This window comes from Topomyia yanbarensis, chromosome 2 (assembly GCF_030247195.1).
Source record: "Topomyia yanbarensis strain Yona2022 chromosome 2, ASM3024719v1, whole genome shotgun sequence".
NCBI lineage: Eukaryota > Metazoa > Arthropoda > Insecta > Diptera > Culicidae > Topomyia > Topomyia yanbarensis.
Genome location: NC_080671.1, coordinates 208,465,878 through 208,487,404, shown reverse-complemented (window position 1 = coordinate 208,487,404; position 21,527 = coordinate 208,465,878). Strand labels below are relative to the sequence as shown.

The 21,527-nt window shown below is 37.7% G+C and overlaps 1 protein-coding gene across 2 annotated transcripts in view; it reads right to left on the bottom strand.

The window, feature by feature from the left end:
- The window catches only part of LOC131682803 (uncharacterized), a 246,948-nt gene that overhangs the window by 14,547 nt on the left and 210,874 nt on the right, over positions 1-21,527 (bottom strand). For both annotated transcript variants that reach the window (XM_058964559.1, XM_058964560.1), the window contains exon 5: positions 9,269-9,533. In XM_058964559.1, the coding sequence (XP_058820542.1) occupies positions 9,269-9,533 (265 nt within the window). The remainder of the gene's footprint in view (positions 1-9,268; positions 9,534-21,527) is intronic.

The window sequence follows — 21,527 nt, the reverse complement described above, 5'->3', positions numbered from 1 at the left end:
TTTTAGTTCAAAAAAATCAAATCAGTATTCTGTATTCCTAGTTTTAAGATAGCTATAATTTTTACTCTTTATTGAAACTCTTGTCCTCCATTTTGTAAATAGAATTGAATCCCTAGTTTTAAAGTTTTCTTTGAAATTTCTCATAAATATTTGTTCCCCCTTTTGTGTACTAAACTTTATTGTTAGTTTTAAGATAACTGTAAAATATTTCGTAAAATACTATTACTCTCCCTATTGTATATCAAAGTGAATCCCTTGTTTTAAATTTTGTCATAAAAAAATCTTTTGGCCCTCTCTTGTATATTGAATCTTATTTCTAGTCTTAAGATAGCTGTAAACTTTCTTTTCCTTTGTAAAAAAAAATATTTTAACATTGTAACCTACTAGTTTTAAGATATCCAAAATGTGAAAACAAAAGCATTTGGCACCGCCAAGCTAACGCATTTGTGCCTATCAAATAAACGAAATGAATAAAAAAAAATAACCATGTGTCTGTCTTAACCCCTGTACGTCTTACCCACAGTTTCCCCTACTATTCTTACACTGAAAAAATAACACCTTAACATCATGTGGGAATCTATTGAATTATTTCAATCCACAAATATATGAAATACACACGGTTGCCATTTGAACACCCATTCAAGTGTGGAAAATATGATTTTCAAATGGAATTCATGCGAACATTGTGTGAAAAGCACATCAATATCACAAGAAATTCCATTGACTAAAATTTCCAAATGAATTACACGTGAATATCACTTTGTTTTACTAATGGCTTTAATTAGCAAAATAATCGGTGAAATCAATTGCTTTACATGTAGAAATGCACTACATTTTTTTCATGCGAATGTCATGTGTAAAGTTCATACTTTACGAGTCAATAGCATGACAATGAACATTTTTTGGATAAATATATCGTATTCACGTGGAATTTGTTTGAATTTAATTAGAAGCACGACACGAAATGCATTTTAATGAGTTTCCAATGTGAAATTCAAATGGAAATCATTTCACTTTTTAACCCTCCGGAAGTCGCGCTCATGGCGCACTGAACGAGCAGCCGCTGGTGCTCTAAGACGATTTTGCTAGATTTTCAGAGCAGCGTGCACTCAGTGCACTAGCGCGACTTCCGGAAGGTTAACATGAGAACGTACATGAAAGTGATGTTTAATTTCACATGGTTTTATCGTGTCGATTATTTGCAGTGTAAGATCAGCATTGATTACACTGAGAAACAAAAATATGCATAGTTAGCATACTTTCTATTTCCGCCTCTTTTCTTCTGCTGCGATTTTTATGCATTTTCATGCATATACTTCTAGTAAGCATTTAATGAGTGGATAGACCGAATATGTCCAATGCATAAAATTTACAGCAGAAGAAACGAGAGGCAGATAGAAAAGTATGCTATCGATACATAAATAAAATTCTGTGCGTATCGGTTGCAAAATTTGGTTAGAAATTGTTTCGAAAATAATGGTGTTAAGGGGGGGAGGTAAGGGTTTTAGCGTGAAAAAAAAGCACTTTTTGCGATTTTTTTAGAACTTTGCGTGAAATGAATTGATCAAAACTATCGGTGACGAAGTTTTTTGTAGAACGTCTCTGGGAAAACGTGATTTGCGGTGTTATCTGCCATTCAAAAACTACTTAAACGATTTCTTTCAAACTTTGCATTTACATTTAATGTAAAAAATACTTAACCCCTACGTTGAGAGATGTTTTTTCCAGAGACGTTGCACAAAAAGCTTCGTCACCGAGTCGTTTGTCGATATTTTTGCATAGAAAAATTACAGCTTGTTATTGAAATGATATACTATAATGTACAAAAGTTTTGATAAATTTGCTTCACGCAGTTCAAGGTCTTAAAAATATTTGCGAAAAGTTTTTTTTTCAAGATGAAACCTTTATCTCCCTCCCCTTTAACACATTCTAGGTTTACAAACAGATTGCTGAGGATTGCGATTAATTCTATTTAGGGGAACTGGGGGCAAGTCCGACACCGTGGGTAAGCCCGACACACCACGACTTTTCCCAGATATCAAATTTTGAATCATACAATAATAACAGGATATCATTAGTACGAATATTTTGAGAATTTCGAGACACACAGATGCCATATAGATTCATCCAACGTCACAAAATAAACAAAACTTGCGAAAACAAAGTTAATGTGCGGTTCGATGTTATTTTTAGTTGAAACACTTTAAGGTTTTAACAGCACAAAGGCTTTGGAAATCAACAGTATTTTTGCCGCACATTCTAATCTACTCTCCACATCATTATTTATCTGCGTTGAGGATAAGTTTGAGTATTCCAACACTGTTTATTGGGCATTTAACAAAAATGTGCACTGTTGGGGTAAGACCGACAGTTTTAGGAGGGGTAAGATCGACACGCTAATTATGGTTGAGTTCATTTTTGATTCAATGCGAACGACTGGGAGTTGTTTGTGGTATTCTACTTTTATAACATCATGTTAATATTTGAAATATGCGGAAACTCTGGTATTTGCATTTATTCCTTGTCAGTATTGTCTCAAGCCGACCAAAAAATTAAAACTCAAAGCGATTCATAGTTTCATTATAAAACGAAAGGAAAAAGGATAATCTAATATGAGATTCTAAAATGATACTAAATATCAATTTCCATCGACTGCCGGATTGTTGATCAACAGAGTTCCGAAAAATCATAACACGAATCGGATAGCTTACTACAAAAGCGTATGTTACTTTTAAGTGAATGAATCTTAGTAACAGGGAATATATTCTTCTTGCAGAACGGATTTTACTTCTTAGAATGGCTTCACAAGCGCTAATAAAGCTTGAAAAGATTAAGAGGAAAAATCCTTACCATAATACAAACCAAGTGTTGAACATTATTTATTCACACGGACAAAAATATTTTGTAATTTTAAGTTTATTTTCATGCACATATTTGGAGCATGAATATACATGTAAAATTAAGTTCCACCACAAATACACACGACTTGTCGTGCTTTCTTCAACGAATTTTATTATTATTTTACACGTGGATTGAAAATTACAGTTTCTTTAAACGGAAAACCAATGCACTTCAATGTATTTTTACTCGAATACTGCTGTAAAATGAATGACATGTAATATTACACGAATGGAAGTGTAAAATTGTATGCTGTTTGATGCTCCAATTGCTTTTAACGTAATTTTCAATGAAATTTTCGATTCAATCTTTGAATATTTACATTCGTATTGATTTACATGTCGTTTAAATTTCATTATTTTTTGGTGTGCACACCTTCCTCTCTTCCTCTTGCTACGCGATGAAATTCCAGAAAGCATGCATTTGTATCACACATACTCATATACACATAGTTACACTTTATCACACATACACAACACAATTTAATTTTTAAAAAATGTACAAAAAGAAAGCTAACTTCGGGGTGTCGGTCTTACCCGCAGCGTTTTTAAAATGTTATTTTTCTCCATTTTTTGGCAACCAATAATTTTTAATGAATCCAATTTCTTGAAACTTCACTTAAAAAATTATATCTTGTTAAGAACCATGTAAACAAGGACAACGCACAGATTATACAGTTTTTGGAGCTTTTTGGTATTTTAGAAAAATGGTTGCGCTTAAGGTGTCGGACTTGCCCCCAGTTCCCCTACATTTGACATCAAATGATGTGAACGGCACGCTGGATGTAATTTAATATTGTAAATTAAAAGCGACCCATTGGAATGCATAACTGGCAAAGTTACATGAGCAGAAATACTCATCAATATTAAATCCATTGACCAATGCTTTGACCGTAAAATTTTATAAAATCAGAATTACTAATACCATGCGAGCCACGTCACACGCTTGTCAATCAAAACATTGATCGATGCATCAAACCAGATCTATCGCGGCTGAAACAAAGCAAATTGTCTTCTATTACAACCGCTCAATGATGAATAAATTGATTTGTAGACTATATTCCTAATAGGAATTTCCTATATTCCTAGTTTAGGTTATGATTGAGGGTAGCTTTAACTTTACGTGTACAAGATATAAAACGCCTGGCTTATGAATCTCCATGTTTTCCTCCTGCAATTAAAACATTTTGGCTCAAGAGCAATTTTTCAAAAGAGCGAAATTTTAGCGTGCATTACTTTCATAAAAAAGATCGATTGCATGTTTTGCATAACAAAACTATACTTGAATAAGGGGTTACAATGGTAGCATTTCAAAAAATCGAGATATCTTTTATTGGCCCAAAACGTGCTTTATGGTCTTGAAAATGATGTAACAAAATACCGCAGACGACAAAAATTCCTAAATGTTCTAATTTTCAATTTTGCAGCAACGCCTCTTGTGTAAACCCCGAGCGCACTGAAAACTTTAACTGACACATTCCGCGGGCTTGTACACCAGAAAGAGGTTTTTTTTGTCTTATTTTGGTATCACAATATTTTTTCTTCGATTCGGTGGTGTTTAAACCATTGAAAAGTAATGTCATCCAACTATTGACATTTCGACAAATAGTTGTAAAATATATAGAAAAATAAGTTAAATTTCATGGAAAATAGCTCCTGAATTATTGACTTCTAAGAAAAGTTCTACTTCATGAAACTATTATTGAAATTTTTATCTGTTTAAAGGAATTTGTTCTTTATTGAGTGTAGAACAATAAAACTACAAAGATTTTTTTTCTTGGTTTGACCACTAATACTTTTTGAACTAATAGAAGTTTTGGTTGTTTCTGCGTTGTAACATCACGAAAAATGCTTATTTTTTAATTTAATGAAAAACTGAAATTTTATTCAAATTTATATTCCGGATTCTCTTTGTATTCAAAAATACTTTTCTAAAAAGTCTACAATTTCTTTTATTGGATGTGTGGAACTAAAGTTAGAACAGGATACACTTTGCGTTGTAACGTCACGTAATTTAACTTTTATTAGACGCTTGAATGATTTATAAGATATAGTGTATTTCGTATGATTTATTGAAACACTTTCAAGTTGTTTCGTAAACAGGAAATTATACTAGCGTGATATTCATAAATCCAGAATGTATATGCTTAAGGGGTTATATACCATCGACACATTCTTTCGTGACGTTACAACGATTTGACAAACCTTCATTCTCTAAACCTGTTATAACTTGTTCAAATGAGCTCCTTCATCAAACCTAATTGTAGATTCAGAAAATAAACAAAATTTTATATAAGACTTTATCTACAACACTGGAGGAGGTATTTTTAATAAACGATTGAACAACTTCACATTATATTTCTTTAAAAGTCCACCTACACTGTACTCTCCTAAACGCTGGTCATACGCTTCGATGCAATCATGCTAACAGCAACGTAGTCCAGGATATGCGATGGAAGGTTGTGAGGGAATTTCCGAACTTTGTTCTCGGGTTAGTATTTAGCCATGAACAATAGTACGTTCCCTAAATATTTTTTTCCTCCCAGCAATCAAACATTCCACACTTCGCCATCATCGAAGAGACGCCCGTTATAAAGTTGTACGCAAGTTCCGTCGCACGTACCGTCAGTTAGTAACTAACCAATTCTTCCGTCACAAGCCCAAGTACATCGTCAAAGCAGCTACGTTATTGAAATGCCTGAGGTATTAAATCCAATATAGAATAGGGTTTAGCACATTTCAAATGAGCACAAAAAAGATAGATGAAGAAGTGTTTATTGGTGTTTGGATACATTTAAAAACCCGTCGAATTGACGATTGGACGTAACATATTTTCTTTCGTAACATCACGACGATGTGACGTGTTCCTTTTCTCTGAATCGTTGCAACTATAATATATACAATATTTCAGTGTACTTAGCACTATCGATTGTCTGGCGCTTAAATTGTGCTCGCTTTGTCGAATAAATCCACTTGCTTATGCCCAATAATACAAATATCGTACTATAAACTCGGATCGGGCAACTGATTCCTTACCAAATTAAACAAAGCTAAACTGCCAGTTTATTTTTGTTTGTGAAATATGTGATAAAAGCTGCTATTCTGGCTCCGTTAAGGTTGCACAGAGAATGCGCAAAATTCGCAAACGAAAAAAGCAGTTTTTTTCCACACAGTATGTCAGATCTTCATAAAAATCAATCAGCAGTACTGTAACAACATTCTACATACGCTGATTGATTTTTATGAAGATCTGACATACGGTGTGGAAAAAAACTGCTTTTTTCGTTTGCGAATTTTGCGCATTCTCTGTGCAACCTTAAACCACCATATTGAGCCCTGTCAAATAAAAAATGGCTAAAATTTATCCACAACAGATATGAAAAAAATTCTTGGTTTGATCTGTTACAATAAAAAAAATAAACTGTAGCGTGATTTTTCGACAACCCCATATTGTTATTCGAGTAAATTATCATTAAAACGGCTAAATGCGCTAAATATTTAAAATTTTACTCAAAACAATAACACCAGCGTAACATACAGAGTTATAGAAAAGTTGAAGATTTCCGTGACGTTACAACGAAATGAGATATCGCTTTTCTGAAAAAGGAGCGTTCTAACGTCACGAAAGTTAAAAGATGCTTAATAAGAAACAAAACAATAAAAAATATATTTAATGACACTTAGTTATTCGTATGCTATTTAGAAATTCATCATAGAAGATTTGTTCTTGATAAAAAATCTTATAGAGCAGATATCTTGACTTTTATAGAAATACGTTGAAAATTCTAATTTGTGACGCGTTGTAACGTCACGTTACATTCTCGGTTATAAAACAATCCTCTTCCAGTATATTCAGTTTATGTTTATTGAATCTTTAGTGAAATTTTGTCTACTTTCGGAATCTGTAATAAGTTTTGATGTAGGCGTTCATTTGATAAAGTTATAACATATTAATGGAATGAAGAATCGTCAAATCGTTGTAACGTCACGAAAGAATGTGTCAACTGCGTTTTTCTCGAAACCACATGGAGCTATCCAGAAACGTAATTCGAACTAATGATTTTCAATTGCTTTGAAATTTTTCCAGCGATGTGCGTAGAAATTACTTTTTTAATGTTTAGTTCTGTTAAACCATCAATTTTGTGTCGATGTTTATAACAATATTAGCATTTTTTCACTTAAAAGAGCTCCATTTCGCGAAAAATCAAGATATCGAAAAAAATCCTACGTGCGTCGCTTGCTGTTATAAGAATCACAAAAACTTTAGTTTAAGCTCTAGGTTAAAAATTACGGAAGATAAGTTTCCGGCCGTGGACCCTTTCTAAAAAGAGGTGTCTTGGGGAAAATTCACAAACCCAAAATTTTATGTTAGAAAATTAAATTACAAAAAAAAACTATTCTTTTTTTTATTTTCTGACGACAAAAGCTTTAAAAGAAAGGAAACAGTTCGAATGTTATTGCGTCATGGAAAACTAACAGCACAGATATCTGTGCTACTAGTTAATAGTTACGCAAACTTTAATTTTAAACATGTTTTGAAATTTTATTCTAATTGGCAGACAAAACTGTAATTTTGATATAGAATATAATTCCTAATGACATTCAAGATTTAGCTTTCGCCTTGAAAGGTTATGATTGCTAGTAAGTTACAACAACCAAAGCTGTGTTGGCCGTGAACAGGCCGAAAGTTGGGTTTCGTCTTCGAACAATTTGCGTCAACATATTAACCGCTAGATTTAATCTGCGTTAATCTAGTTACAGTTTTGAACTACCAACTAATTGATCGATTTAATTGGTTGATATAGAGCGATTTCAACAGAAGCACTAACTTTTGACTACTTCATCACTAAAATGTAACTTAAACTAATTAACAAAAGATATGAGTACACCATTCAATAGGAAATGTTTTCACCTTTCCAGTGGAACTAAAATACAAAGTACACTTTTTGAGTTGGAAGACACTTAAGTTGTTTACAGGAAAAGTTAAATATGATCCTCTCAGTATAGTTGAATCATCAGACCATATAGTTTAATCATATATTCATTGTCTTTTTGTAGTTTTCAAATAGTTCTCAATATCGCCTTGATGTCGAAGGGAAAGTTACAGGAAATTTTATGCGCATTTTGAAAAATCTTGATGGAGAAACGCGAATAACTTACAAAAAGACTGTAATAAAAAATAATTGTTTTTGCTGAGACAAATACCTTGAAAACGACTACATTTTGGACAAATTTCACGGCAACACCACGAACGTTGTTGTTAGGAAAACTTTCTTATTGGTAGCTTCTCCAGGATGCAAACACATAAAAAAAAATTTCGTCATTGATACGATAAACGTTTGATTGTTGGTAGTTCGTGATGGAGAGACGTGAACAACTTACAAAAAGGGTAGAATTTCATGAATTAATTGTTTTTGTCGAAACAAAATTCAAATTATATCGAAAACTATCATATTTTGCAAAATTTTGTTAAAAGCAATAAAATGACATTTTAAATCATATTTTATAATAAAATTATAGTTTCATCTGTCAAAACATGTTTAAAGTATTGTTATAAAGTTTTTTACCGATAGTTTCACCGTAATGAAATCACTGTTTTTTTTTCTCTAGGCTACTGTTGACAGAAAAACAAAAAACTCAAAAAGGAGATTTTTGTAATTAAATTTTTTAACACTAATTTCTGTCTTTGTGAAAAAAGTGACAACTATGCTTCCAGTGTATTTTTTTTCCGCTCAGAGCTATTAATTCTATGTAACTCTTTCTCGGATTGTGTTGATGCTCAAAATCAATTTTTTTAGGAAATACTGCATGTAAAAACTTCACCCCTTCAAAACATTGCTCTGGGTCTAGGGGCATCATTTTCAAAATCAGCGAAACTTGGTGCATCTTTCTATCAAAAAAAATACTTTATAATGTATTTTGTGTTGCGTGTAGGATTTCAAAACCCTACAAAAAACTAGCCCTACATTCAACAAAGCGTCGAGCAAAGTGAATCAGCGCAGGACGTTTACTGAACAGACTTTTCTGCGAAAGAGTGCAAAGTTGACGCAAAAATGGAAATGAAATGCAAATTTGTTGTACATTCTTAGAGTGGTCTGCCACTAGCTCTGGATTCAAAATGATCTGAATGACTGTGGAAAATCTTTAGTCTTCCATGCCGGTGAAACGTGTAAAGTTTCATCTGAATCGAAGACGGATGAATCTTGGTGGAATTACTCAACTCTCACATTTTTGCAGTAAAAAAAGATTTTTTAAATATTATGATGTAACATTAGATAGTCGATTCAATATAAACAGAATACTTGAAAAAACAATAACAAAAAAACTAAATCAGTAGATTTATTGGCTTCGACGAAAAACTCAGTACTAACCGGAGCTAATCCAGGACATTCGTACACAGTATAATCTCCTTCTTCGTTATCATCCTCACTTTCAGGGTCGGAGTGTGAACCATTTTTATCTAAGTTGTTATGGTTTTCCATTGCGATTATTTGCTGTTTCTGATGTTGATAATGATACATCTGGGCACTCTGAGCCAGTTTTCTATCACCTGTTGGAGATGCATCCTTATTTGGGCCAGTTACACCATAGGCTGGATAGTCGACATCGGCAGCTGCTTTCGCCTTTTTGTGTAATCTGAAATCAAACACACATTTTTAAAGGTTTATTGAACTGCCGTGGTACACATAAGAGTCCCTTTTGCTATGGATTGCCTGTACATTTACATTTTTAGCATTACTAAGACTACCTTTAAACATAGAATTAATATTAATTAAGAAACTGTCTGTACGAGTAACTCGAAGACCAGTAAATAAATAAATAAATACATATCCCAAGTAACAATCTTAATGCTTAGTAGATTTATTCAGATTCTATCATAGTTTTATCATGGAAACTTTCACAAGCTGTGATTTTAAAATAGTTTTATGTGGTCGGCATAAAATAAAGTCATCAAGTATTCCTTAAAACCAGTTTATAACTACTACGATAAAACATAAATAAATCAAATACAACCAGGTTTTATGATAGACTTGTTAATAATCATTTTAAATATTCAAGCACTAGAAAGGCAATATTAAAACTTCTATAAAACTGTCATTCTTATTAGAGATATGTGATGCGCCCACAAATTATTGCAATGACAGTTCACGTAAAATCTATAACGATTGTCTCGGAGTCACAGAATGAGCGCGTGGAAAGCATATAGGACGAGTGGAACATACAAAAGGAAAGTTAAGGAAAATATAAAGGAAATTCTGAATACAATATCACAGAATCTCTAAATGAAACGGATGGTGAAGTGAGGATTGGCTTAGAATCCTATGCGAATTCAGAAAATGAAAATGAAATTTTAGTTGACGTTGCCGAATTTTGTGAAGATGAGACACTCGCTAACATGGATTTTCTGAAGGATCTGAAGGAGCTTCCAACATAAGACACAATGTAATGAAAGAACTATTAAAAATACTGAACAAACGGTTATCCAATATACTTCCGCAAGATCCACGAACGCTTCTTAAAACAGCACAATCAGTAGCATTAACTCACAACGCAGTCGTCGTCAAGTTCGCACGCGTTTATCGTTCGATCCAGGTGCCGTGCGCGATATTTCATTTAGTTTTTTATTAATTCAGCTTTTCGTGTGTGTACATTAATCATAATGAGTTGCGAAATTTGCACTTTCGACACTTCCGCCGATACAGTTATGTGGACGTGTATAGGTTGCCCAAGAAAATTCCACGCCGCTTGCATTGGAGTGACTGTTCCGAGGGGATCACTGCGGAAGAAGGACAAGAGGGTGGACATCAACTGGTATCTATTACCGTGCTGTGAATCATGTCAAGAATTGATGCAGGCCAAGATTGAGTTCAAAGGGCTTATTGAACAACAACAACTTCTGGAATCACAACTGCAAGCCAATACGGAAGTAATGCACCGGCTCGCGTTTCAACTGGAGAAGCCTAACATAGTTCACGAAGCGATCGATAGCCCAGAAATTTTGCTTACAACAATAAAACAGGAATTGATAGCAATAGACAAAAACAGCAGTTTGACTGGAAGTGTTGTTGCCATTAAAAATCACATTACCTCGCTATTCGATACAGCAATGACGACAACGAAAAATAATGTCTATAGCACGCTGAAAACGGTAACGTCAGAGCTATCAGCTGAACTGCGCACCATGAATGATGAAATAAGCCAGCTTAATCAACTGTCTCTGGACACAGCGGCTAGTATTACTATGACGTCAAACCCGACGCTGGGGATTGATATTCTTGACGAGCTTAAATCTCTGTCAGCGAACATATCCACCAGTCAAAACTTCACAAATTCTGCGCTAACTATTGATATCCTCGACGTACTTAAGGCGCTTTCATCAAACATAACGGCAAGTCAAAACGCTACATCATCGGTTTTTTCATGCCCCAGTTTGGAAGCCGAATTAAATAACGACAAAAATATCGATAACTCAGGTTGGCGCTTTTTGGGTACAAGGAAAGTATGGAAAGCAGACTGGAGCGATTACGATGCACGCAAATTAAGAAACCTGAACCAGCAAAAACAGGCCGAAAAGGCTAGAAGACGTAAAAAAAGATCGAGGCGAAATACTCATAATAACGTTAATGAAAAAAACAAAAGCACTACAAATTTTCTTCGATCTGATCAAGAGCAACTCGCAGCGGCGCGCCACTCACGACAGCCAGTTAATAGTAACCATACGAGTAATATCAATCGCAGAATCACATTTAGGGCCGGCAGCACCCATTATAACAACAACCATACGAATAGTCACTACAACAATAGTTTCCTGCCACCGGATAGAGTGCTTCTTGCGGCTGCAAAGGATCATTTCTCAGGACCCCCCACGAACTATAGGCCAACAATTCAGTTTCAAAGAGGACCGACATTGAATCCCTATCCAGTAGATGATTTACCACGGTCGATGATGCAAATGCACCCAACATCGCAGCGCTCGTCAACAGTTTTGAGTAAGGCGTGCCATTCTCAACATTCGTGTTTTCGACGACATTGACGCATTCCCTAGAAGAAGGAAACGACGAGGACACCGCAGTTTGCCAAGATTCGACGCCATTTGAACGACAACAAAAAGAGGTAATCTCGACTCCTCAAGTAGAGTCGTCAGTAGAAATTTTAATTTACTGTTAAAATTTTAATAGAATGAAAAGTGCATCGAAAATGAATGAAATTCAAAAGAATATTTTAAGTAGCTCCTATACAATTATTTTGGCTACAGAAACTAGTTGGGACGAAAGTGTTAGAAGTGAAGAAGTTTTCGGGAACAGCTACAATGTGTTTAGAGCTGACCGAGACATTCATATGTCTGAAAAGAAGTTAGGAGGGGGAGTTTTAATAGCAATTACATCAAAATTTAATGCAGAAATCATTACTACAAGGAAATTTAAAGAATTTGAGCATGTGTGGGTTAAAACCCATCTGGCAGGTGAAACACATATATTTGCCTCTGTATACTTCCCCCTAAGTAATGCCTGCAAAGATACATTTGAAAAGTTTTTTCTTATTGCCGAAGACATTATAACCAGGCTCCCCCCAGAGGTAAAAGTTCATATTTATGGTGACTTCAATCAACGAAGCATTGACTTCTTTCCAGACACTGAAAATGAAAGCATCCTGCTTCCAGTCTTTGTGAATAACGAAACTCTGCAGGCCACATTTGACAAAACTGCAAGTTTAGGACTTAACCAAATTAATCATGTTAGAAATCAGCAAAACTGTTATCTAGATTTATTATTCACAAACATTCTTGAAGACTTTTGTGTCACCGAATCATTAACTGCACTATGGAAAAATGAAGCGTTTCATACAGCAATTGAGTTTTCTGTATTTGTACATGATAACAAAAGACCCGATGACTGCGAGTACGAAGAGGCCTTTCAATTTCAATTGGCAAATTTTGACAACATAAAACAAAGACTAAGCAGTATAGATTGGCAAACGTTGTTTAGAAATGAAACAATTCTGGAAACTGGTTCGTACAATATAACATTATGGAAATGTCTTTCATTCTAATTACACTTGGTAAGTATATATAAGAGCATCTTTTTGCATTCATCGCGGTATCTGTTTGAATCGGAGTTTTCTATGTGATCGCACTCCACAACCCGTAACTCCGGAGCCGGAAGTCAGATGGAGATGGAATTTAATATCATTTTCCGGGGACGCAACATCTTTCATTTGAGACTAAGTTGATCAAATCAGTCGATGGTGGCCAGTGTGGCCAAAGAGACTTTGAATGACTGTTGGTGACCTAGATCTACAAATTCAACAGTTGTGTTTACAATTTGGAAAAAAAATCACCTTTTTACATTCATCGCAGAATTCGTTAGAATCGGGATTTGCTGCGTGATCGTACGTATCACCCTATAATTCAGGAACCAGAACTTGGATCCACACAAAATTCAACAGCAGCTGATGGACCTTTCATTTAAAATTAAGTTTGTCAAAATCGGTTCCGAAAATTCCGAGAAACCGATGTGGACAAATCAACAAATTTTATTTTGTAACCATACTCTTCAACTCGTAATCCGGAACAAGATGTCGGTTGAAAATGAAATTCAATAGCAACCTATGGGAATATTATACCTTTCATTTGGATCTCCGCCAAACCGATGTGTACATTTTGTTAACCGATGTGTACATTTTGTTAACAAATCCGCACATACACACATACATACATACACACATACATACATACATACATACACACAGATATTTTTCGGAAGGGTAAGTCCACAGTGGACGCTCTCAACTCAGTGATAAATACTGCCGAGATAGCGATCCAACGAAAAAGGCGAGGTATTCGATACTGTGCGTTAGTGACACTTGACGTGAAGAACGCATTCAACAGCGCAAGCTGGGATGCCATCGCGCTCTCGTTACACCGGCTTAGCCTACCGGTGGGTCTGTACCGGATCCTGGAAAGTTACTTCCAAAACCGCGTACTGCTATACGAGACCGATGCCGGTCAGAAAAGGGTTCCGATTACCGCCGGAGTCCCGCAGAGCTCGATCCTAGGCCCGGTGCTATGGAACCTCATGTATGACGGGGTTCTGAGACTGAAGTTCCCTCCTGGGGTCAAGATCGTCGGCTTTGCCGACGACGTAACCTTGGAGGTCTACGGGGAGTCAATTCCTGAGGTAGAACTAACCGCAGAACACACGATTAACACGGTGGAGGAATGGATGAGTTCGAGAGGCCTGGAGCTCGCTCATCATAAGACGGAGGTAGTTATCGTCAACAACCGCAAGTCGGCACAACATGCAGTTATCCATGTGGGAGAAGTCGCGATCACTTCACAGCGAAGTCTGAAGTCTCTCGGAGTCATTATAGACGACAAGCTGACCTTCGGCAGCCATGTCGACTGTACGTGCAAGAGAGCGTCGACTGCTGTTGCGGCACTATCGAGAATGATGTTCAACAGCTCAAAGGTGTGCGCCAGTAGACGTAGGTTACTGGCAGGCGTTGCCGTATCTATCCTCAGGTACGGCGGCCCGTCATGGTCAAGAGCACTGAGGGTAACCAGTTACCTACAGAAATTGGAGAGCACCTACCGCGTGATGTGCCTCAGAGTGATATCTGCCTACCGCACGGTATCACACGATGCATCCTGCGTGATAGCGAGCATGATGCCAGTCGGGCTGGTCATTCGGGAAGATGAGGAGTGCTTTGAGCTACGTGGAAATAGGGGAGCCCGCGAGCGCACCAGGGTGACCTCGGTCGCCAGATGGCAGCGTGAGTGGGACAACTCCTCGAAAGGTAGGTGGACCCACCGGCTGATACCTAGCATATCGAGCTGGGTGAGAAGACCCCATGGGGAAGTTCACTTCCACCTGACACAATTCCTGTCAGGCCATGGCTGTTTCCGTCAGTACCTCCACAGGTTCGGGCACGCGGAGGTCCCAGTCTGCCCGGACTGCCCAGGTGTAGATGAAACTGCCGAACACATACTGTTCGTATGTCATCGGTTCGACGTCGAAAGAAGAGCAATGCTTGTTGTCTGTGGCTGGGACACAACCCCGGATACCCTTATTCAGCGGATGTGTCAAACGGTGGAGAAGTGGAACGCAGTCTCGGCTGCTACCATCCAGATTGCCAGTAGGCTACAGGTAATCTGCCGAACCGAGCAACAGACGACGGGCACGGCTAACTAGTGATTGGTTAGCTGGAGCGAAAAAGGCCAAGCGCAAAATAAGAGAGTGAATGGTCTGTTCATGCCGAGGCAGGTTGGCGCAGCGAATGGCAACCGCGTAAGGGGTAAACCCAGCCACCCCGAAGCAAGACAGAAGAGTGAGTGTATAGGCGTATAAGTGGACTGCCTCATGCCAAGACGGGAGGGTCGTAGCGTAGTATGTTGGAACTAAGCTATCGATGCCTCATGGCGTGGCAGAGGAGTGAAAGGGTGAGCATCCAAGTCAGTCTCACACTGCATGTTAAGGGTGAGCATAAAAGTCAGCCTCACAGGTTGGTAGAGGCTAGCATAAAAGTAAGCCTAGCAAGGAATGAAAAAGGTGAGCACACAAGTCAGCCTCGCATGGTATGTCAGAAGTGGGGCCTAAGAAAAATGTCCCACATGGGATGCCAGGGGGAGTGACAAAGGTACAATAGAGTGGCATGATTGAGAGTGAATCAGGAGATAGGGTGAGCACCCAAGTCAGCCTCACATGGTATGGGTGGGGCGAGCACAAAAGTAAGCCTAGCAAGGAATGAGTAAGGTGAGCACACAAGTCAGCCTCGCATGGAACGTAAAAGGTGAGCACAAAAGTCAGCCTCATGTGGGAGTGTTTGAGAGTGAATCAAAGTGCGATTGAGAGAGCACCCAAGTAAGCCTCATACAGGATGAATGGACGCGTGAGTGAGAGTGAATGAGTACATTTAGTACAGCCATCCCCCCAGAAGTAATACCGAGAGGTAGTTCCTGGGAGGAATGATGGCGGAGCCCAATGGAGTTTAGTCGGTATTAATGGCTGGTCACCATTCGAGTCCGACACGCCCCCAGTGCACCCCGTGCGGTAGATTGGACCCTACCAATAGCACGTGTACTGGGCTAGGACATAAAGGTCTTCTCCATTGTAAAAAAAAAAAAACTCACAGATATTTTGCGATCTCGGCGAACTGAATCGAAAGTTATATGAGACTCGGCCCTCCGGGCCTCGGTTAGAATGTCGGTTTTTGGAGCAATTGCATAACCTTTCTATATAAGAAAGGCAAAAGAATAATATTTAATTAGCTTAATAAGCATGAGTTCAATGTTATCTTCATGTGATTATAATTTGGAAAGGTAGGTGGAATGGGTTTGAACGTGTAGGGAATGGGGGGTTAGTAGAGTGGGAGTGGAGGATGCGTCAGAAATCCTTCATCTTATTTCGGTATGCGGGGTGGATGAAGGAAATGCGGGCGTGAGGGTAGTCCAAGAGGAGGGGAGTGATGAAGGTGGGAGGTGTAAGGGCAAGGCGGGGGGGGGGAGGGGCGGCGACGCAATACTCAACTGCACATTTTGCCTTCTATTTGAGACTTGGTTTGAGAAAATCGGTTCAGTCATCACCGATGAACCGATATGACTTTAATTGTGGAATATGCCCGGAATTCCGGACTTCCGGACTTCCGGAATCGTCGATCGTGGACAAGATATTCAAAGAATGTTTGATTGGCAATCAGTGATCTAGATCTGCGATTAGAAGTAATTTGGTGACCATTTCAATAGTTTTTAGCCTCTGAGGTATTACGATTGTACCGATTTATATGGGAAATTCCAGTGTATCCTTACTAACACCCCGGTAACTCCGGAAGCAAGAGTCAGAACCGAATGAAATTCAGCAGCAGTCAATGGCATAACTGTATCTTTTATTTGAAATCAAGTTTGTAAAAATCGGTAGAGAATTCGTTGTGGACAGTTGTTACGGCATTTAATTAGCAAGGGACTGGAAGGTGAAGTATATTTTTCAATATTTAGAGCCATAGTACTCAAGGGAGAGCAAGGAGTTGAAGGGAGAAAGTTTAGAAAAGCGTGGAAGGATCATATATGCAAGCTTAGAGCTCACCGGCGACTTAACTTTTTGTCTGCTACCGTAGGAGTCAGGGTCTTTTGGCATTAGAAATGCGAATCACCTGAGTCTACGGCATGTCCGAACAAGCGTAAAGTAACTTGTTACTTCATACTGTCGGAACCGACTGGTTGAATTCGTTGTGGAATGGGTGTGATATTAGCTTAGGAACTTGGCGGGTTCCCCGGGGGCGTCATGAACCGTCATAGGTGGCCAATGTGGTCAAAGCTGCTTTGATTGATCATTAGTGATCCAGACCCGCAAACTAGAGTAATGTTACATCAATTTTAATATGTTTTACATCATTTGGACATCATAGTGGTACCAGTTTATATGGGAATTTGCTGTGTGACCGCACTCTTCAACCCGTAACCGGAAGTCGGATCAACTAAAAATTCAATAGCAGCTTATGGGAGCGTTCTACCTTTCAGATGAAACTAAGTTTGCGAAAATCGGTTCAGCCATCTCTGAGAAAATTGTGTGAGTTTAAATGACACACACACATACACACATACATACACACACATACATACGCACAGACATTGGCCGATCTCGATGAACTGAATCGTATAGTGTATGACACTCGGCCCTCCGGGCCTCGGTTAAAAAGTCGATTTTTACAGTGATTGCATAGCCTTTCCTTATATGAAAAAGGCAAAACATTCAATCTCTTCCGATCTTGTCCGATCCACAAATTCCATTTGAAAATATGGATATTTAGGGGAACGCGGAAAAATTATTGCGCTTAAGGTCCGACACCTTAAGCGCAATAATTTTTCTAAAATTCCACAAAGTTCCTAATATTGTATATTCTGTGCATAATCCTTAACATCCTTAACAAAATATAATTTTTTCAGCGTTTCAAAAAATTGAATTCATTAAAAATTATTGATTGCCAAAAAATGGAGAAAAATGTCATTTTAAAAACGCTGCGGGTAAGACCGACACCCCAAAGGGGCAAGAGCGACCCCCTTTTGAACTTTCTTTTTGTCCAAATTTTTCCATTAAAAATGTATTGTGTATGTGTGATAAAGTGCAATTATGTGTATATGAGTATGTGTGATGCAAACGCATACTTTCTGTAGTTTCATCGCGTAGCAAGAGGAAGAGCATTCGAATGCGTGGTGTTATGAATAAATAATGTTTAACGCACGGTTTATATTATGGTACGGGTTTTCTCAAGTAATTCTTTCGAGCTTTATTGCCACTTGTATAGCCATTCTAACGAGGAAGAGCTATTCTGCAAGCAGATTATATACGCTGTTACTAGGACTCATTCACTTAGAAGTGACGCACGCTTCGTAGTAAGCTATCCGGTTCGTGTTGTGATTTTTTGGAACACTGTTGATCAACAATCCGACGGTCAATGAAATTTTTTCATCAATATCATTTCAAAATCTCATATTAGATTATACTTTTCGTTTCTTTTTGTAATATTATTATGAATCACGTTCAATTAATTTTTAATTTTTTTGGTCGGCTTGAGACTATACTGATAAATAAATGCAAAAAACATAGTTTCCGTGTATTTCAATTATTAACATGACGTAATTATAGTATAATTGAACACAACAAATATACGTTTGGGTTTGCGCATTGCGTTTAAAGTTTGTATGGGATTTTATATAGGGAAATTAATTATTTTGCATTTACGTTAATAAAGATCGCTATTTCACTCAATACAAAAAACCAGCTTTATAAAACGATAATTTAAACCTTGGTTAACAACTTTGTCGAAGACGGTAACTAGCTACGAGTTTTCAAAAAAAATTGTTATAACGATTTTAAAACTTATGGTTCAATCCAAATGCAAAAATTATTTATTTCTTCCAACACTGTCAGTACACCACAGAAAATGGGAGTTTTCCCTTCAAACGGTGTATCTCAGGATGCGCTCATATTATATTGGGATGATAAGTGTTCTTTATGTAAAAATGTCTGAGGAACGCGATGGCATTAAAATTTTCAAAATTAAAATATATATATTGAGAGCAAAATTAACTTTTAATATTTAACTGAAAAAATCGCATAGTTGGCAGCACTGCCGGTAAAAAACAATATTTTTTTTAGATTCCTTGAAAAATTTTCTTCAAAAGCCATCTTGTGTTTTGATTCTGGAGTAAATAGAACCGGAGATATGATTAAAAGAAAATCAAGGGTTTTGGCAATTTGCCAAAACGGGGGGTGCTCCCATGACCCGAGGGGTGGTTCAATTGACACAAAAATTTGGGTTTTTATATATTGGCCCTAGATGTACAATTCATGCAAATTTGGTTCAAATCCGTTAAGGTCGATTACACGTGCCTTGATCACTTCGCATGGAATAACCCATATACCATTCGATTCAGTTCGTCATGTTCGGCAAATGTCTGTGCGTGTGTATGTATGTGTATATGTATGTATGTGTGTGTATGTGCGTCTGTGTGTGTATGTGACCAAAAATGCCACTCATTTTTCTCAGAGATGGCTGAACCGATTTTAACAAACTTTTTTTTCAAAGGGACCCATGAAATTTCGGAAATCGAAGTCGTATGTTTGATGCCAAACATCTTTAAAATGCATGAAACGTCGAGATTTTATGTTATCTCGACATTTTTTTTTTTTTATTAAAATCGACTTTTTCGGACTGCCGATATCACACCTTTTGCCTTTCTCAATAGAAAGGTATTGCAATTGCTCTGAAAACCGATTTTTTAACGAACCGATTTTTTTCGATTCAGTTCGTCGAGTTCGGCAAATGCCTGTGCGTGTGTATTTTTAATGTAGAATACATTTAAGCTTTCAATAGAGGCGTCCCGTTTCAAAATATCGGCTGCGGCGCCGCGTCAGATTTTGAACGTTAATAACTTTTATCATACTTAACAGAATGATTTGATTTTTAGGCCAATTTGTTGGCAGTATGTTCCTTTATGCTGTATTAAAAATTGAAATAACATGCACTAATAACAAAAAAATGTGTTTTGAAAAATCTAAACTACTCGGAAAAGTGAAAATTTTCAGCCCTCCCGCACAGAGCCGTCAATATTGTGGGTCAACCGAACAATAAAATAATGAAAAGTTTATATATATATATATATATATATAGGTCCACTACATGTTTGTTCCTATGATTATTCGTATTGGGTTGCTTGACGAGAGCAGTTGGTGGGGGGAAAGACGGCATATTACTTTAGTTAGGCCATGAGAAGCCGGACGGAAAGGAAAGGCTCATGCACGGCACGAGAACGAGCGAGAAAGCGATAGTAGTGCATATTAGCGCGATTATATAAATATCTGTCGGTCGGTTTTTCTCATCATTCGTATTCGTTCAAATACTAGCAAGCAGCCAGTCCACCGAAGGAAAGCAGTTGGCAATGACGACGGTCCTAAAAAGTGCCCCAGCTACTGGTGACCCATCGCAACCAACTACCGATCAGGAACTGTCGCCCTGCAAGAATTTCGCCCCAACTAAAGGGCAACAGAGCAACTAGTCTGTAGGCTATCGTTCCAGCGTCTGGTTCGTGAGATTGTACAGGACTGCAAAGTCGAGCTACGCTTACAAAGCTCAGTCGTAATGATGCCCCGAGAAGCCAACGATGCCTACTTGGTCGGTTTGTTCGAGGATGCAAAATAGTGCGCCAAGCGCATAACTTTCAGGCCAAATACATTAAACTGGCTCACCGTATCCGCGGGGAGTGCGTCTGAATTATGCTCCCGCAATAAAACAACAAACGGTTCTTTACAGGACCAATTAATTGTGTTCTAATAAGAGTTAAACTGAAATTTACATTTTATGGTGTATAACAAATAATTTTCAGAGAGCTATATAAGAAATACGATGTGTGGAAAGAATGAGAATTTAAATTATCCTCTCTGGCTCATTTTCGTGTACTGCTTTTCCATTCCTTTCTGCTGCTAATACCATCATAACTAAAACGAATGTGCGTGTTCCCCCACCATCCCATGGTCAGTGTTGCCACAATTGCATATTGCTATTACACTTTGAATTATTTTATCGATCCTCTCTAGTATTGATAAAATATAGAACGTGCAAAGTACATTAGTCGCATGCTTTTATTCGAACTTTTTGGCAGCCTCCGTTGATTAACTGCATAAATCGATTTGTTTGTGCAGCTCCTTGCTAGTAGCAAGCAGCCAGTCCACCGGAGGAAAGCATTTGGCAATGATGACGGTCCGAAAAAGTGCCCCAGCTACTGGTGGCCCATCGCAACCAACTACCGATCAGGAACTGTCGCCATACCAATATTTCGCCCCAACTAAACGGCAACGGAGTAACTAATCCACTGGCTAACATTCCAGCGTCTGGTTCGTAAGGTTGTGTATTACTTCAAAGTCGAGCTACGCTTACAAAACTCAGCCGTAATGAAGCCAGTGATGCCTACTTGGTCGGTTTGTTTGAGGATACAAAATAGTGCGCCAAGTATGTAACTTTCTCGCAAAAGAAATCAAACTGGCTCACAGTGTCCGCTGGGAGTGGGCGTAAATTACAATAAAAGCAACGGTTCTTTTCAGGATCAATCAATTGTGTTCTAGTGAGAGTTAAACTGAA